The sequence below is a fragment of the Pan paniscus genome, chromosome 7, assembly GCF_029289425.2.
Source record: "Pan paniscus chromosome 7, NHGRI_mPanPan1-v2.0_pri, whole genome shotgun sequence".
Lineage (NCBI taxonomy): Eukaryota > Metazoa > Chordata > Mammalia > Primates > Hominidae > Pan > Pan paniscus.
Genome location: NC_073256.2, coordinates 161,519,424 through 161,536,470, shown reverse-complemented (window position 1 = coordinate 161,536,470; position 17,047 = coordinate 161,519,424). Strand labels below are relative to the sequence as shown.

Sequence of the window (17,047 nt, the reverse complement as noted above, 5' to 3'; positions counted from 1 at the left end):
CTTGAAGAGGGTCCGGTATGGGCATTGACCTCCAGGGCAGGCAGGGCTGAAGGGGCACGGTGCCGGGGCCCGGTGAGCCACCCCAGAGGAGGCAGCACCACCCAGGAGCGCTGGCACAGGCCCAGCGACCAGTGTCTGTGGGAAGCTTTAATGGCCGTGCACAGGGCTGTGGGGCCGAGCGAGCCTGGACCTCCCAGCTCCAGCGTCACCAGATGAACATGGGCTTGCCGTCATCGTGCGCCAGCTGGCTGAGGCAGGAGAGCAGCAGCAGCGCGTCGGCGAGCATGCCGGGGTGCACGGTCTCCACCAGCACACGCTGCAGGAAGTCCACGGTGTAGGGGCCGCCCTCGGACGCTGCCAGCTCCGGGCGCTCTCGCAGGATGCCATAGGCGTTCACCAGCTGCTCGGTCAGCGCAGGGTGCACCCGCCCGTTGTAGCCCAGACTCTGCAGCCTGTTCATGACGCTCACATAGCGCTGTGTGAGCCTCTGGCACAGCTTCTCATCCAGCTTGTGGTCACTGGGGTTCAGGGAAGCCTGTGGGGACAGCGGCCATCAGGGACCCTCCCTTGCCACACCTCCACACACAGGCAGGTAAGGGGAAGACCGAGGGGCAGGTGAGGCTGTGAGATGGCCAGGATCTGAGGGGTGTGCGGTGGGGAGGTTCTGCGAGAGACCTCAAGGGTCTAGGACAGGGGAACCCAGTGGGCAGAGCCTGACAGGTCTCCAAGGCCTGATCCGGGCAGGGCAGGTGGCTCTCAAAGCTCCCCAGTAGGGCCTCAGCCACAGGGTGGAAGAGGATGCCCCAACCCTGTCGTCTGCTCCACCCACCACCAGGGAGTGCAACTGGGCTGAGGCCTCCAGGGACTGAGGACAGGGGGCGTGGCTAGGCATCTGGAGGTGCACAGGGTCCCCTGACCCAGGAGTCTGGGGTCTTTCCCAGGCCTCCTCCTGGCTCCCTGCTCTGCTTCCTTTCAGCGTCTGAAGGCCACCCCCTTCCTTACCCTGGCCTCCATCCTCAGCACCCTCTAGCCTGTACACCCCCTAGGGGACTCCCTTTCCTCCCCCATCACTGAACTGACAACCCCAGGCAAGTGTTGGCCCCAGCGCTGAGGGGCCTGTCTCCATCTGCGTCCTCCTGGGCCTGGGGCCAGGGCCAGGGCCTGGGAACCAGCACATCCGGGTCAGTTTCCACTCACTTCCTCATGCCCTGTGTCCTCCCACCAGCCAGGCAGTGACTGGCTCCCACCCTAAGGCATGTAATCATGAAGGCAGCCCCTCCCACTCAGCCTGCCGCTGCCCCCTGGATGTGTGACCTGGGCAGTTGTGGGAAGCCCAGTGCTCAGCTGAATGCGCTGTTGGCACCATCCTGAAGTTCTAAGTTTTGAATTATTTTCATTTTGCACTGGGTCCTGCCAATCTTGCAGCCTGTCTCAGGTGCAGCTGCCCCTGCCTCCAGGCTTGGCCCTGCCCGCTCTCTGCACAGGCCCACAGAGCCACGGGTCTGAAGTGGAGTTGGGTGGGCTATCCCCTGCCCGAGCTCCTCCTGCAGTTTCCGCTGCTCCAACACTTGGGGGAGGGCCACCCTCCAGTGTCCCCCCATCTGTCCCTGCACCCCTCTTCCAGCTATGTCCTACTGTGTCCCAGATGGCTGACGTGGTGGTCCCCAACCTGCAGGGAATACTCTTCCCTACTCCTTGCCCAGACAAGCTGTTCAGGCACCACCCCTCGGGGAAGGCTATAGGCCGGTCATGTGCGCAGGGTACCAGGCTTGGGGCTGGACTCAGGACCGGGCCCGGTTAATGTGACGCCAACCTCTGCTAAGTGCTCCCAGAGCCTGCGCTCAGCACCCCTGTTGCCTGGGACGTGCCTGGGATGCGCCTGTCTCTCCCCAGCTGGAGATTCTTGGCCCCTGAGCCTTCTAGGCAAACGAGTAATATGCACAGTTGTGGGGGGCAGGAAGACACCATCGAGGTTCAGCGCAGGAGTGAGGGCCCGTGGACAGCCGTGCTCAACGGCTGCTTCTGCATCACACTGGGACTGAGCCTCAGTTTCCCTGCTGGGATGGGAAGGAAATCACAGTGCCTCCTGCAGGAGTGTACTGGGGGTTACAGGCAGCGGCCCCAGTGAGCACTGAGCACCAGGGCACGCAGGGGCCCCCACCTTGGGGGATGGCAGTGCACTCACATCTCAATGCAGCGAGTTGTGTCTTTTTGTTGTTGTTTTGAGACGGAGTCTCGCTATGTTGCCCAGGGTGGAGTGCAGTGGTTCGATCTCAGCTCACTGCAACCTCCGCCTCCCGGGTTCAAGCAATTCTTCTGCCTCAGCCTCCCAAGTAGCTGGGATTACAGGCGTATGCCTCCACGCCCGGCTAATGTTTTTGTATTTTTAGTAGAGACGGGGTTTCATCACGTTGGCCAGGCTGGTCTCAAACTCCTGACCTCAGGTGATCTGCCCACCTCGGCCTCCCACAGTGCTGGGATGACAGGCGTGAGCCACCATGCCCGGCTGAGGTGTGTCAGTTGTGTCTTACAAATATCACCCTGTCTTAAAAATATTCCTTCAAGGGCCGGGCTTGGTGGCTCACGCCTGTAATTCCAGCACTTTGGGAGGCTGAGGCAGGCGGATCATGAGGTCAGGAGATCGAGACCATCCTGGCGAACACTGTGAAACCCTGTCTTTACTAAAAATACAAAAAAAAAAATTAGCTGGGCGTGGTGGCGGGCGCCTGTAGTCCCAGCTACTTGGGAGGCTGAGGCAGGAGAATGCCATGAACCCGTGGCGTGGAGCTTGCAGTGAGCCAAGATCGCGCCAATGCACTCCAGCCCGGGCGACAGAGCGAGACTCCATCTCAAAAAAAAAAAAAAAAAAAAAAAAAAAAATTCCTTCAAGGAATAGGGAAGGCAGGGCATCCAAGATGCTCAACTATGAGGCCAAGGTCTGGGTGGGGAGATTGCAAGGCAGTACCACCTTCTCTCTGCTCCCCTGTTCCCAGAGCATGCATCACCTCTATTATCGATGTATTACTTTACGCATTTACTGAATGCCTCCCCAGGAGAGTGGATTGACTCAGGACTGCCTGGTGTACACCTGGCTCGATACTAGTCAGGAGTGAGTGAGTGCAGGGGGAAGGCGGCTGTGGACCAGGGAGCAGGTGACAGCAGTGTGGACCAGCGGAAGGTGTGAAGGATGAGAGAAGTGAGCAGCAGGAGAGTCTGTAGGACCCAGTGTCAATGGGATGTGGAGGAGTGCACACATGACCGTGTCCACACCGTCCTCCGAGGCGTGTGCCTGTGCTCAGCACCCAGGCCTTTCCTATGCAGCACCCGGGACACTGCCACGGACGGGCTCCACGGCAAGGGAGTGGCAGCAGGTGTCAGAGAATCTCTGTCTGAACACAGGGTGGGCGCATTACAAATCAATCCCAAGACAGCCAAAAACCCCTGTGAAAGTTGCTGGTATCAAAATAGTCACTTATGTAAAAAAAAAAAAAAAAAAAAGTAGTCCGTAGGCCAGTGCTGTGGCTCGTACCTGGAATCCCAGCACTTTGGGAGACCGAGGCAGGTGGATCACTTGAGCCCAGGAGTTCAAGGTTAGTCTGGGCAACACAGTGAGAATTCATCTCTATAAAAAATTTAAAGCTGGGCGAGGCCAAGGCAGGCGGATCACAAGGTCAGGAGTTCGACACCAGCCTGACCAACATGATGAAACCCCATCTCTCCTAAAAATACAAAAATTAGCCGGGCCTGGTGGTGTGTGCCTGTAATTCCAACTACTTGGGAGGCTGAGGCAGGAGAATCGCTTGAACTTGGGAAGACGGAGGTTGCAGTGAGCCAAGATCTGGCCTCTGCACTCTAGCCTGGGTGACAGAGCAAAAAAAAAAAAAAAAAAAAAAAAAAAAAAAAAAAAAAAAAAAAATTTAAGGCTGGGCACCGTGGCTCACGCCTGTAATCCCAGCACTTTTGGAGGCAGAGGCAGGCAGATCACTTGAGGCAGAGAGTTTGAGACCAGCCTGGCCAACATGGCAAAACCCCATCTCTACCAAAAAAATACAAAAATTAGCCGGGTGTGGTGGCGGGTGCCTGTAATCCCAGCTACTCGAGAGGCTGAGGCAGTAGAATTGCTTGAACCCAGGAGGCGGAGGCTGCAGTGAGCTGAGATTGTACCACTGCACTCCAGCCTGGGTGACAAGAGCAAGACTCTGTCTCAAAAAAAAAAAAAATTAGCCAGGTGTGTTGGTGCATGCCTGTAGTCCCAGTTAGCAGGGAGGCTGAGATGGGAGGGCCACTGGAGTGAACCATGATTATGCCACTACACTCCAGCCTGGGCGACAGAGTGTGACCCCATCTTAAAAAAAATTGCAATAGGGAAAGGCCGTGAAGAAGTCCTCTCGCACACAGGCCTGTAACAGGATTTATCACAAAAACGTCCTCAAGAGTGCAGGATTCCAAGACACTGCTTGCTGAGGGCCACTCGCCTAGCAGTGGCCTTCACCAATGAACAAGGCCACTGCAGTGAGCTTCTGTGACCTCTAAACTTGGTTTCAAGACAGCCTACATGGACGCCTGTGTCTTTAAAAGCTTCCCTTTCGGGGCCGGGCGCGGTGGCTCACGCCTGTCATCCCCGCACTTTCGGAGGCTGAGGCGGACGGATCACCTGAGGTTGGGAGTTTGAGACCAGCCTGGCCAACATGGAGAAACCCCGTCTCTACTAAAAATACCAAAAAGTTAGCCGGGCATGGTGGTTCATGCCTGTAATCCCAGCTACTTGGGAGGCTGAGGCAGGAGAATTTCTTGAACCCAGGAGGCAGAGGTTGTGGTGATCCGAGATCGCACCATTGCACTCCAGCCTGGGTGACAAGAGCAAAACACCATCTCAAAAAAAAAAAAAAAAAAAAAAAAAAAAATATATATATATATATATATATATATATATATATATATATATATTAGCTGGGCGTGGTGGCGTAAACCTGTGGTCCCAGCTACTTGACAGGCTTGAACCCCCAGGAGTTTCATGGTTGCAGTGAGCTAGGATCACGCCACTGTACTCCAGCCTGGGCTGTGTCAAAAAAAGAGGCTGGGGCAGCAGAATCATTTGAATTGAGAGGCAGAGGTTGCAGTGAGCTGGGTACATACACTGTTGTGTACTCTTTTTTTTTTTTCAGGTGGAGTCTTGGTTTGTTGCCCAGGCTGGAGTGTAATGGCTCAATCTCAGCTCACCCTGGGCAGGTGACAGAGCGAGAGTCCATCTGAAAACAAACAAACAAAATCCCCCACACACAAAACTAACCCAAGGATGCTTTAACCAGAGGCAAAGCTCCAACCTGGACCCACGCAGCTCACAGTAGCTCCCGCTTAGGCTACACACAGGCCTGCAATCCACAGATAAACACAGCTGGAGAGAAAAAGCAGCCGGGAATGCAGCTGGGCTGTTTTCTCAAGAGAAGCCCAAGTGGTAAGTAGGGATGCAGCCGCCCTCCCTGCCCAGCAGCCGCACACCCCCAACCCAGCTTCCCCGTGCCTTCTACAGCCTGCCACACGCATGGCACAGACGCACACTCCGGCATGTTGGCAAAGCATCATCCTCCACGTGCGTCCACAGAGGAGGCCATCCTGGTGGCAAAGGGGGAGAGCCGCCCGGCCATGCTGAAAACCCCCACCTCACCTTCCTCTGAGGAGACCGTGGGCTCCCACTGCCAGATGCCCCAACACCTGCTGGCCGTTGGCACTGAGCAGTCAGCTTCCTCTATCCCAGGGACTCCTCAGGTCCTGGCAAGTTTGGCCTGGCCAGAGTGCAGGGTCCCCACGGCCCCTCATGGGCCAACCTGCCCCCTGTCCCTGCAGGACCCCTGGCCGCACACCTGGATGATCTTCTCTGGGATGTTGGAGACAGTGAAGCCGTAGAGCCGCACGCGCTCTGGGAAGATGCTGGACAGGATCCTGCGGTCCAGCTGGAAGGCAATCTCACCCACCAGCCTCTCCCAGGCCAGCTGCTTCGACTCTGGGGACACAGGGTCTCGTCAGCCCAGGTGAGAGGGTGAGAGGAGCTGGGCTCAGCAGCCCAGGCAGGCGGCAGGGAGAGGGCCTGGGGGCCCGACCCGCGTGGAGCCCGCAGTGTCACTGACCTCGGGGGTTCTCGGGGAACTTGCTGGTCTTGCGGTGGGCCAGCTTCCGTTCCACCTCCATCATGCTCTTCGTCGACGGTTCTGTGGTGCGTGGACCTCGAGAGTCATTGACTGAAGCCGGGGAGGATGAGGTACGAGGTGGGCAGTGGGCGTTGTGTGGAGGACAGCGGGGGACAGGCAGGTTCCGGGTTGGGGAATTATGCATTCGGGAAGGGGGATGGGGGGCACCCTGGGCGATGTGGGTGGTGCTTGAGGGTGTGTAGCTGGTGGCAACCTGGGGGGCAAGGGCGGGGGCAGAGGCAAGGATGGTGACCGTAGGGGAGGTGGGGACAGATGCAGGGACCACTTGTTCCTGGGCGGCACTGGGCTGGGCCTGTGTGTCCGAAGTGTTGAAGGAGAAGGCCGTCTCGGGAGCAGGTGTGCCCATGGTTCTGATAGGGGTGGAGGACTGGAGGGGTGCGCCTGCAAACGCCATGCTGAGAGGCTCTGGGTCCTGGGTCGACTGGGGGGGCTCAGTGGAGAGTGGGACTAGTGATGTGGAGGGAACAGAAATGAATAAAGGGGGATTAGAGTGAGGTGGGAGGGCTCTGCCCCCCCCCACTCTGCCACCCACCACCCACCACACCTGTTACCTTTGGTGGTGGCAGTGGGTACCACGCAAGCTGGGGACTGGGGCCCAGAGGGGCCTCCGCGGAGTGGCTCAGCCAGCCGCAGCCTTGGGGCCTCTGGCAGGACCAGGTTGCTCATGGGGTTGGCCAGCAGGTTCTGAGAGACCCCTAGTGGGGTGGCAGTGGAGCTGAGGAGGGGGCTGCTCAGAGAGACAGCCACCGTGCCCGTCACAGGGGCTATCAGGGGGCTGCTCTGGGACATGGCCACAGGGCCTGCCAGGGGGCTGTTGGGAGTCAGGGTGCCAGTGGAGGGCAGGCCCAGGGAACTGGCCAGTGTGCCTGTTAGGGGTCCCGCAATGGGACTGGTCAGGAAGCTGGTGAGGGGGCTGCTCTGTGACGTGGGTGCTGGGCCAGACATCAGTGTGCTGAGAGTGCCTGTCAGGGGGCTCATGAGTGAGCCCGGTGTGGCGCTGGGCTGCAAGCTGGTTAGCATCTCGGCCAGGGGTGCCAAGGCCATGATCCCCACTTCTTCCAGGACTCGTTCGTTTGCCACTGCTGGGGACGGGGGCAGGAAGACACCTGGGAACACAGAGAAAGCACTGAGACCCCAGGGGAGCCCCTCCAGACCACGGCGAGGGTGGTCACAGGCTCTGTCACTATGGTAGGGCCTGGCCATAGTGCCCATCTGTCCCCGATGAGCTGACTGGTCGGACCTGGTCTCTGAGCCTCACTTCTTAGGCAGGCCAGGGTGGTGGCGTCTCTGCCTCTGTGGGGAGTCTGTGTCTGCTCAGAGGAGCCTGGGAGTGGCTCCCCAAGGCCTCATCTCCAGCCCTGATTTTTGGGTCAGTTCTCCCAGGCTCACTTCTCTGACCACTTGCCCACTGCCCCCAGCCATGGGGACGTCCCACTGCCCTTTCCTCAACCGTGCCCACCCCTTGCCCAGCAGAGGGTCTCCAAGCAGCTGGATTCTCAGGTCACCAAGTTGGCCCCTCTGTTCTTCGGTGGAGAGAAGAGGGCCCAGGCCTCCTGATCACTGTCTTTGTGGTGGGGGCTCCTCAGGGGGTCCGTGCTGCAATGGGCAGAGCCTCACGTGGCCCGGCACCCTTGCATGGTCCCTGCCCTGTGGGGCTTGCCGTGGCCTAAACAGGGATGCAGGTCAGAGCCGGTCACACACCCTGGTCCCAGACACTGCTTTATGCTCTCTCCCTGCCCCTGAGAGCCTGCTTTCCTTGGTCCTGGAGGAGTGCTCCTTTTTCTGGCCACTGTTTGGGGGAGAAGCCCCCTGATCCCCGGGGATGCAGCTGCTGGCAGAAGTGGTGGGAGTGCAGAGAAGGTTTTTGTGAGTATGCAATTTCATTGAAAACTTCCACTTTTGTTGTTATAAATGCAGTACATGCTTATTATAGAGAAAGAATGGAAATACAGAAAAAAAAGATGAAAAGCCACAGATAGTTCCATCATCCCACAGTTAGTCTCTATTGAGGAGCTGCGTGTTGCCTTGGAGACCTTCTCTACCGTGCGTATATAGCTCAGGAGTTGGCAAGCATTTTCTGTGAAGGTCTGGAGGTAAATACTTCCACCTTTGCCAGCTATATGGTCTCTGTTGCAACCGCTCAAGCCTGCCGTTGCCTTCAGAAGGCAGCCACGGGCAACCCGGAGGTGAATGAGGGAGGGTGTATGGCAACAAACCTTTATGGATGAATACGACATTTTGGATTTCATGGGTCATGTAATAGTAGTCTTCTTTTAACCATTTAAAAATGTAAAATTCAACCGCCTGAGCCCAGGAGTTCCAGACCGGCCTGCTCAATATGGAGAGACCGTGTCTCTACAAAAAACACAAAAATTAGCCAGGCATGGTGGCATGAACCTGTAGCCCCAGCTACTCGGGAGGCTGAGGTGGGAGGATCATTTGAGCCCGGGAGGTTGAGGCTGCAGTGAGCTATGATTGCACTGTGATCGTGCCACTGCACTCCAGCCTGGGCGACAGAGTGAGACCCCATCTCAAAATAATAATTTTAAAGAAGTAAAATTCATGTGGTTTTTTTTTTTTTTTTTGAGACAGAGTCTCGCTCTGTTGCCCAGGCTGGAGTGCAGTGGCACAATCTCGGCTCACTGCAACCTCTGCCTCCCGGGTTCAAGCGATTCTCCTGCCCCAGCCTCCTGAGTAGCTGGGACTACAGGTGTGTGCCACCAGGCCCAGCTAATTTTTGTATTTTTAGTAGAGACAGGGTTTCACCATGTTGACCAGGATGGTTTTGATCTCTTGACCTCATGATCTGCTTGCCTTGGCCTCCCAAAGTACTGGGATTACAGGCATGAGCCACCGCACCTGGCCGTAAAAATCAATTTTTTTTTTTTTTTTTTGAGACAGAGTCTCACTGTCGCCCAGGCTGGAGTGCAGTGGTGCGATCTCGGCTCACTGCAGGCTCCGCCCCCCGGGGTTCACGCCATTCTCCTGCCTCAGCCTCGTGTAGCTGGGATTACAGGCGCCCGCCACCTCGCCCGGCTAATTTTTTGTATTTTTAGGAGAGACAGGGTTTCACTGTGTTAGCCAGGATGGTCTCGATCTCCTGACCTCATGATCTGCCCGCCTTGGCCTCCCAAAGTGCTGGGATTACAGGCGTGGCCACCGCGCCCGGCCAAAATTCATTCTTAACAGGCTGTGTACAAAGGTGGTGGTGGCATAGATCACATGTCCTTTTGTACCTTGCCTCTTCTCACGGGACACACACCATAGCAGCTCCGGCATCATGATTCTTTGCAAATGGTGCTATTGTAGCTGCGGAGGCCTCATCTTACGGACGTGCTATTTTTTTAATGAGCCTATCTCAGTGGATGGGCATTTCAATCGATTCCCGTGTTCCCCGATGACAAACACCCTATTACGTAAGTCTTGATGATTGATTTTTTTCCTGGAAATAGACATTTTACAGGCTCCCTTGGAAGTGTTCTGATGTTCCCCAGGAAGTCTCTGGGTGCACTACTTCTATCTCTTCAGAGCTAATCCTCTGTGATGTGTGGTGAGATGTTCTGCCACTTTATTTGCCTTTTGAATTCTAAGTTCTGGGCCGGGTGTGGTGGTTCATGCCTGTAATCCCAGCACTTTGGGAGGCTGAGATGGGCAGATTGCTTGAGCTCAGGAGTTCGAGACCAGCCTGGGCAACATGGTGAAACTCCGTCTCTACAAAAAATCCAAAAATTAGCCGGGTATGGTGGTGTGCACCTGTAGTCCCAGCTACTTGGGAGGCTGAGGTGGGAGGATCACCTGATCCCAGGAGGTTGGGGCTGTGGTGAGCCGTGATAATGCTACTGCACTCCAGTCTGAGTGACGGCATGAGATCCTGTCTCATAAAAACCCAAAACCTTCTAAGTTCCGCTTTCCAAACAAGTAAATCAAAATTGCACAATCCAGTCAACTGCTCTTTTACTTATGTATTTATTTTTAGTTTTAGAGATGGGAATCTAACTCTGTCGCCCAAGCTGGTCTCAAACTCCTCAAGCAATCCTCCTGCCTCAGCTTCCTAAAATGATGGGATTATAGTTGTGAGCCACCACTCCCAGCCTAGTCTTTTATAATTTCTTGTTCTGACTTTTTAGAAAGTTTTGTTTTAGGACCCAGGAGACAATAAAGCTTGTGGGCCAAAGGCAAGCAGTCCATGGAGAGGACAGACGTGAAGGAGAGGGAGCACAGAGTGGGGCAGACAGAGGGATGGGCTGCATGTGCTGAGGTGGAGGATGGAGCTCAGAGTGCGGCTGTCTGTCCTGCTTGGCCTCCATTTCCTTAGGAGAGCCCAGGGTCTGGGTGATGTGGGAAAGGACCACTTGGGGGCAACATCTCCAGAATGACTGGGGAGAGGCAGTCAGGGGCCACTGTCCCCGCACAGCCAGGGCAGCCTAAGGAGCGCCGGTGGTCCTGATGTTTGAAGCAGCCAGGTCAGGCGAGAAGACAGGACAAATGTTTCCTCTTGCCGCCTACTCTGGGAAAATGACCGCTGTGGAGAGGCCAGCCGGTCAGGGCTGAGAGGGAGCACAGCACTGGACAGGCCGTGGCCTCGTCCCCAGAGGGAAATGGCCCAGTCTGTTTTTCGACCAAGTTGGATTCCAGGCAGAACCATCACGTAGCACACAGAAGGTAACTGAGGGAGCAATTCACAGAAAGTCTAACACCAAAATGTATAAAGCAGAAGCCACGGGGACTCTCAGGAGGCGCTGGAGTGGTAGCTTTGTCAAGGTCCAGGACAGAAGGAACAATGGCGCCGACACAGATGGTGGGATTACAAAGCCAGTCTACTGTCTGATGTGCTGCTGCACACTGAGAGGGTGGTGTGGCTGCCGTGAGCTGGGTGCTATTGGTACCCTCTACCCCTCACCCAATACAGTAAGTGCTACCCACTTTCTTCCCATGCTGCCCTCATCCTGCCAGGAACGAGGGCTCCAGGGAAGGCCAAGTACAGATCAGAGACAGAAGCATGTGGACAGAGTTGATGGGGGAGGGCAGGCGGGCCTGGGGAGGAGGGCCTGTGAGAGCAGGGGGCAGATGCCAGGCTTCAGAAAGACCCATCCTGTTTGTCTGTTAATGATAAAACCTGGCACAACAAACCACGGAAAAATTGTTCAGCAAATCATGAAATGTTCAAATGTATAATAGCTTGATGTGAAATCGTTTACAGTACTATTTGTAAAGAAAATATGAGAACACAATGAAATGCTTATAGTAAATATTAAAATTGTTACATCAAGTGTAGGAATGTGGATCAAAAGCTGAGAGTTGCCAGGCGCGGTGTTTCACGCCTGTAATCCCAGCACTTTGGGAGGCCGAGGCAGGCGGATCACGAGGTCAGGAGATCGAGACCAGCTTGGCCAACATGGTGAAACCCCGTCTCTACTAAAAATACAAAAAATTAGCCAGGTGTGGTGGTGTGTGCCTGTAGTCCCAGGTACTCGGGAACCTGGGGCAGGAGAATCGCTTGAACCCTGGACTCGGAGGTTGCAGTGAGCCGAGAGTGTGGCATTCCACTCCAGCCTGGTGACAGAGTGAGGCTCCATCTAAAAATATAAATAAATAAATAAATAAATAAATAAATAAATAAATAAAAAAAAGCTGAGAGTTGCATTCTCCACTCTGAAAAAGAGGTGGGTAAATACTCCCCATGTGTCTGGTGGTGACCTTTAAGGGGTGTATGTAAATGTCAAGTTAATTTTTTTTCTTCTTTATATTTTCATGTACATTCCAAATTTTTCACAATATGAGTATGTATTTTAAAAAACAAACTTTATGAAGAAAAATGTTTTCTAAAAAAAAAAAAAAAATGCATTTCTGCCTGGTTTTGTCTTGAGACCAGGAGGGGCCACAGCCCTGCTCACACTTAGCAAACAAAGCCAGGCCCTTACGGGCAAGGCTGGTCCAGGGGTGGCCCAGCCTCATGTGGAGAGGGATCTGTGCTTCCTTCCCAGCCTGTGCTATGGAGGCCCGTGCATGCCCAGTCCTCTTGGTGGCACCTTTGGCTTCCCTGTCCTCCAGCACTCCCTCTACAACATGCGCCTCCCCAGGAGCCCTCCTGCCTTCCCTGGCCAATGCTGGGCCTTTGTGGTCAACTGGGCAGGGCCCTGTAAACAGGCCAACTGCAGAAGAGGGAGGGGAAGAACTCAGATTGATAGAAGTAAAGGTTAGGCCCTGAAAAATAAGAGATTTTCAAACCCAAGTGGCCTGGCTGCATCCCGCCAGCACAAATGCAACCTCAGCTCTTTCAGGTAGAGCAGGGAGCCCAAGGACTATCTCCCCATCAGGATTCCTTGCCCTCTCCTTCCTTTTCAGGTGGGATTTGCCTGCCAGTGCTGAATAGTGATGTGGTCCCTTTCCCAAGTCCCTGTGCCTCTGCTGGTGGTGATTCCCAACATATTTCAGCATGGACTGAGAAAAGCCAATGTTAGCATAAAACCAAACCCCACATGAGGCTCTGGAGACACAAAGTCACTGAGGCCAGTGCATGCCACCCACACCAGTCTGCAGGGCCAGTCACATCTGCTTTCACTGCCCATGGGTAAGGATGTGTGTGCTGCATTTGTCTTTCCCTTTGGACTCAAACTAGCCAGACAGGTAGCAACTGAAAATGGAGGATTAGAGAGCTCCACAATTTCAGCCCTCCACCAAAGCTACAATTAAGCTGGCAAAAATGATCAGAGTAAACTTTTTTTGGGTCTCCAGAATCTGATAAAAATCTTACAATAACCAGGGGAATGCTTAATGAAGAAGCTACTAAATTTTGGGAGGAAAATATAGGGATTTTAACTTTTCTTTCTTTCTTGTTTTTTTTTTGAGACGGAGTCTCGCTCTTGTTGCCCCAGGCTAGAGTGCAATAGCACTATCTCAGCTCACTGCAACCTTCTCCTCCCGGGTTCAAACGATTCTCCAGTCTCAGCCTCCCAAATAGCTGGGATTACAGGTGCGTGCCACCATGCCCAGCTAACTTTTTTGTATTTTTAGTAGAGACAGAGTTTCACCATGTTGGCCAGGCTGGTCTCGAACTCCTGACCTCAGGTGATCCACCTGCCATGGTCTCTCAAAGTGCTGGGATAACAGGCGTGAGCCACTGTGCCCAGCCTAACTTTTGTTTCATGCCGTGTAATTTTTTTTTTTTTTTTTTTTTTTTTTGGCTGTTTGTTGAAAACTGGACATTTGAAATATTATAGTTTGGTAACCCTGGAAATGAGATTCACCTCCTCCCCAGGCTTTGCTCTTGCTGCTTGTTGTGGGTTGTAGTTGGTCGTTGCTTAGTGACTTTTCTAAACTACTTTTATAAAGACCGTATTCTTTGTTGTGTGTGCTCGTGGAAATCCCTATCTGTGCATATGACACACAGAAGTCACTATCCTCACAGACACCTAATATCTCCCACTCTGTGCATCAGTGATGGCCATAATGTTGGTGGTCTGCCTTCCTGGTGTGGCTTGCTGGCATGAGGGGGAGCAATATGGACAAAAATTACAATATTTTGCAGAAAACAGTTTAGAAAAGTCACTAAACAAACAAGTATGACCTATAACAAGCAGCAATAAACCCTGGGGAGGGAGGAATAATCTTATTTCCAGAGTCACCACATTATAATATTTAAAATGTCCAGTTTTCAAAAAGCTAAAAAGCATTCAAAATGCCAGGTGGGGTGGCTCAGGTCTGTAATCCCAGCACTTTGGGAGGCTGAGGTGGGCGGATCATGAGGTCAAGAGATCGAGACCATCCTGGCTAACATGGTGAAACCCTGTCTCTACTAAGAATACAAAAATTAGCTGGGCATGGTGGCGGGCACCTTTAGTCCCAGCAACTCGGGAGGCTGAGGCAGGAGAATGGCGTGAACCCGAAAGGCGGAGATTGCAGTGAGCCAAGATGGTGCCACTGCACTCCAGCCTGGGTGACAGAGCGAGACTCCATCTCAAAAATAAAATAAAATAATAAAAAATACCATAACTAAATTGAAAAATTCATGAGAGGGATTCAACCGATCTGGGCAGGCAGAAGAATGAATCAACAAACTTGAAACTAAATCCATGGAGATTATCCAGTTTCAGGAATAGAAAGAAAAATGAATAAAGCCTAAGAGACCTCTGGGACACCATCAAGCATAGCAACATACTCTAATAGAAGTCCTGGAAGGAGAAAGAGAGAGGATAAAGAGAAAGGAGCAGAAAAAAAATATATTTGTAGAAATCGACCAGGCATGGTGGCTTACACCTGTAATCCCAGCACTTTGGAAGGCCAAGGTGGGCAGATCGCTTGAGCCCAGGAGTTCAAGACCAGTCTGGGCAACATGGCCAAAACCTGTCTCTACCAAAAAATACAAAAAATTAGCCGGACGTGATGGCACATGCCTGTGGTCCTAGCTACTCAGGAAGCTGAGGTGGGAGAATTGCTTGAGCCTGGGAGGTGGAGGCTGCAGTGAGCCAAGATCATGCTGCTACATGATGGGTGACAGAGTGAGACCCTGTCTTCAGAAAAAAAAAAAAGAAAAGAAAAAGAAAAAATAGTTGAAGAAATAATGTCTGAAAATTTTCTAAATTTAGTGAAAGATATGGATCCACATATCAAAGAAACTCAGTGAACTCCAAGTAGAATAAACTCATAGAGATTTTCACTGAGATACATTACAATCAGACAGTTGAAAGACAGAATCTTTGAGGCCAGAGGATCGCTTGAGGCCAGGAGTTCAAGACCAGCCAGGGCAACGTAGTGAGACCCTATCTCTCTAAAAAAAAAAAAAGAAAGAAAGAAAAAAAAATCTTGACAGCAGCAAGAGAGAAGTGACTCATCATGTACAAGGGATCCTCTATAAGATTAACAGCAAAATTTTCATCAGAAACTATGAAGGCCAGAAGGTAGTGGTTTGACATATTTAAGCTGCTGAAAGTAAAAAGATCAAAGAAGAATTCTATATTCCATAAAACTATCCTTCAAAGATGAATGAGGAATTAAGACATTCCCAGATAAACAAAAGCTGAGGGGATTTATTGCCAGTAGACCTGCCCACAAGAAATGCTAAAGGGAGTCCTTTAGGCTGAAATGAAAGGAAACTAGACAGTAACTAGAAGCCATATGAAAAAATAACACCAATGGAGGTAACTACATATGCTGATGTCAAAGTCAGTATTATTGTATTTTTGGTTTGTATCTCCCATTTTTCCTATATGACTTAAAAGACAAATGTATAAAACAATGATTATAAATATATGCTAATGTACACATACTGTATAAAGAGGTAACTTGTGACAATAATAACATAAAGGGGGAGGACAGAGTTATATATTATTTATATACTGTATGTATATTTTGCATACTATTAAAGCTAAGTTGCTATTAATTTGAACTAGACTGTTATAAATTTAAGATGTTTATTGTGACCCCCAGGGTAACCACTAAGAAAATAACTTTAAAATGTACAGGAAAAAAAAAGTAGGAGAAGGAATCAAAATGGTATACTAGAAAAAATTAATTAAACACAGAAGACAACAAAAGATACACTGAGGGGAAAAAAGACATAAGACATGCAGAAAATAAACAGCAGGCCAGGCATGGTGGCTCATGCCTGTAATCACAGCACTTTGGGAGGCTGAGGCAGGTGGATCACCTGGTGTCAGGAGTTCAAGACCAGCCTGGCCAACATGGTGAAATCCAGTCTCTACCAAAAATAGAAATATTAGCCGGGTGTGGTGGCTGATGCCTGTAATCCCAACTACTCAGGAGGCTGAAGCAGGAGAATTGCTTGAACCCAGGAGGCGGAGGCTGCAGTGAGCTGAGACGTGCCACTGCACTCCAGCCTGGGTGAAAGAGTGAGACCCTGTCTCAATAGATACATACATACATACATACATACATACACAGCAATGTGGCAGAAATAGTGCTTTCTTATCAGGAATTCCTTTAAATAGAGTAAAATAGGCAGTCAAAAGGTAAGAGATTGGCAGAATGGATAAAACAGTCAACCAAAAAACACTCCCATGTTCCTATTATATGCTGCCTGAAAGAGACTCACTTTAGATCGAAAGACACACATAGGTTGAAAGTGAAGGGGTAAAAAAAGATATTCCATGCAAATAGTAATCAAAAGAGAGCTGGGTGGCTGTACTGATATCAGACAAAATAGACTTTAAATCAAAAATTGTTACAAAAGGCAAAGAAGAACATTATATATTAATAAAAGTTTCAGTACAATAAAATGTAACAATGATTAACATTCATGCACTTAATAACAGATCCGGAAAATATATAAAGCAGAAATGGACAGAATCAAAGTCAGAAATAGACCGTTCTACAATAATAGTTGGAGACCCCACTTTCGGTAGTGGACAGAACCGGACAGAAGATCAGTAAGGATATAGAAAACTCAAACCTTTCTATAAACCAACTAGCTCTAATGGACATATACAAAACACTTCCCTCCAACAACAGTAGAATATACATTATTCTCAAGGGAACATGAAACATTCTCCAGGATGGATCACAAAAAAAGGTCTCTAAGTTTTAAAATATTGAAATCATATAAAGTATCTTCTCTGACCATAAGAATGAGACTAGAAATCAATAACAGATGGAAATCTGTAAAATTCACAACTGTGGAAATGAAACAACACACTCTTTATTTTTATTTGTATTATTTTTGAGACAGAGTTTTGCTCTTGTCACCCAGGCTGGAGTGCAGTGGTGCGCTCTCGCCTCACTGCAACCTACACCTCCCAGGTTCAAGTGATTCTCCTGCCTCAGCCTCCCGAGTAGCTGGGATTACAGGCACACACCACACTTGTCAGATTTTTGTATTTTTAGTA

The 17,047-nt window shown here is 51.3% G+C and overlaps 1 protein-coding gene across 3 annotated transcripts in view; it reads right to left on the bottom strand.

Moving 5' to 3' along the window:
• Positions 1–129: 129 nt before the first annotated feature.
• The window catches only part of SPATC1 (spermatogenesis and centriole associated 1), a 36,012-nt gene continuing 19,094 nt past the window's right edge, over positions 130–17,047 (bottom strand). Inside the window, exons 2-6 of one of the 3 annotated variants that reach the window (XM_055116064.2) lie at positions 6,758–7,312; positions 6,126–6,653; positions 5,862–6,001; positions 5,291–5,395; positions 130–535 (exon numbers count right to left, since the gene is read on the bottom strand). In XM_055116064.2, the coding sequence (XP_054972039.1) occupies positions 206–535; positions 5,291–5,395; positions 5,862–6,001; positions 6,126–6,653; positions 6,758–7,312 (1,658 nt within the window). In that variant the 3' untranslated portion in view covers positions 130–205. Of the gene's footprint in view, positions 2,058–5,290; positions 5,396–5,861; positions 6,002–6,125; positions 6,654–6,757; positions 7,313–17,047 lie in introns of all 3 variants that reach the window. The other 2 variants (XM_055116065.2, XM_055116066.2) reach the window with 2 other exon arrangements.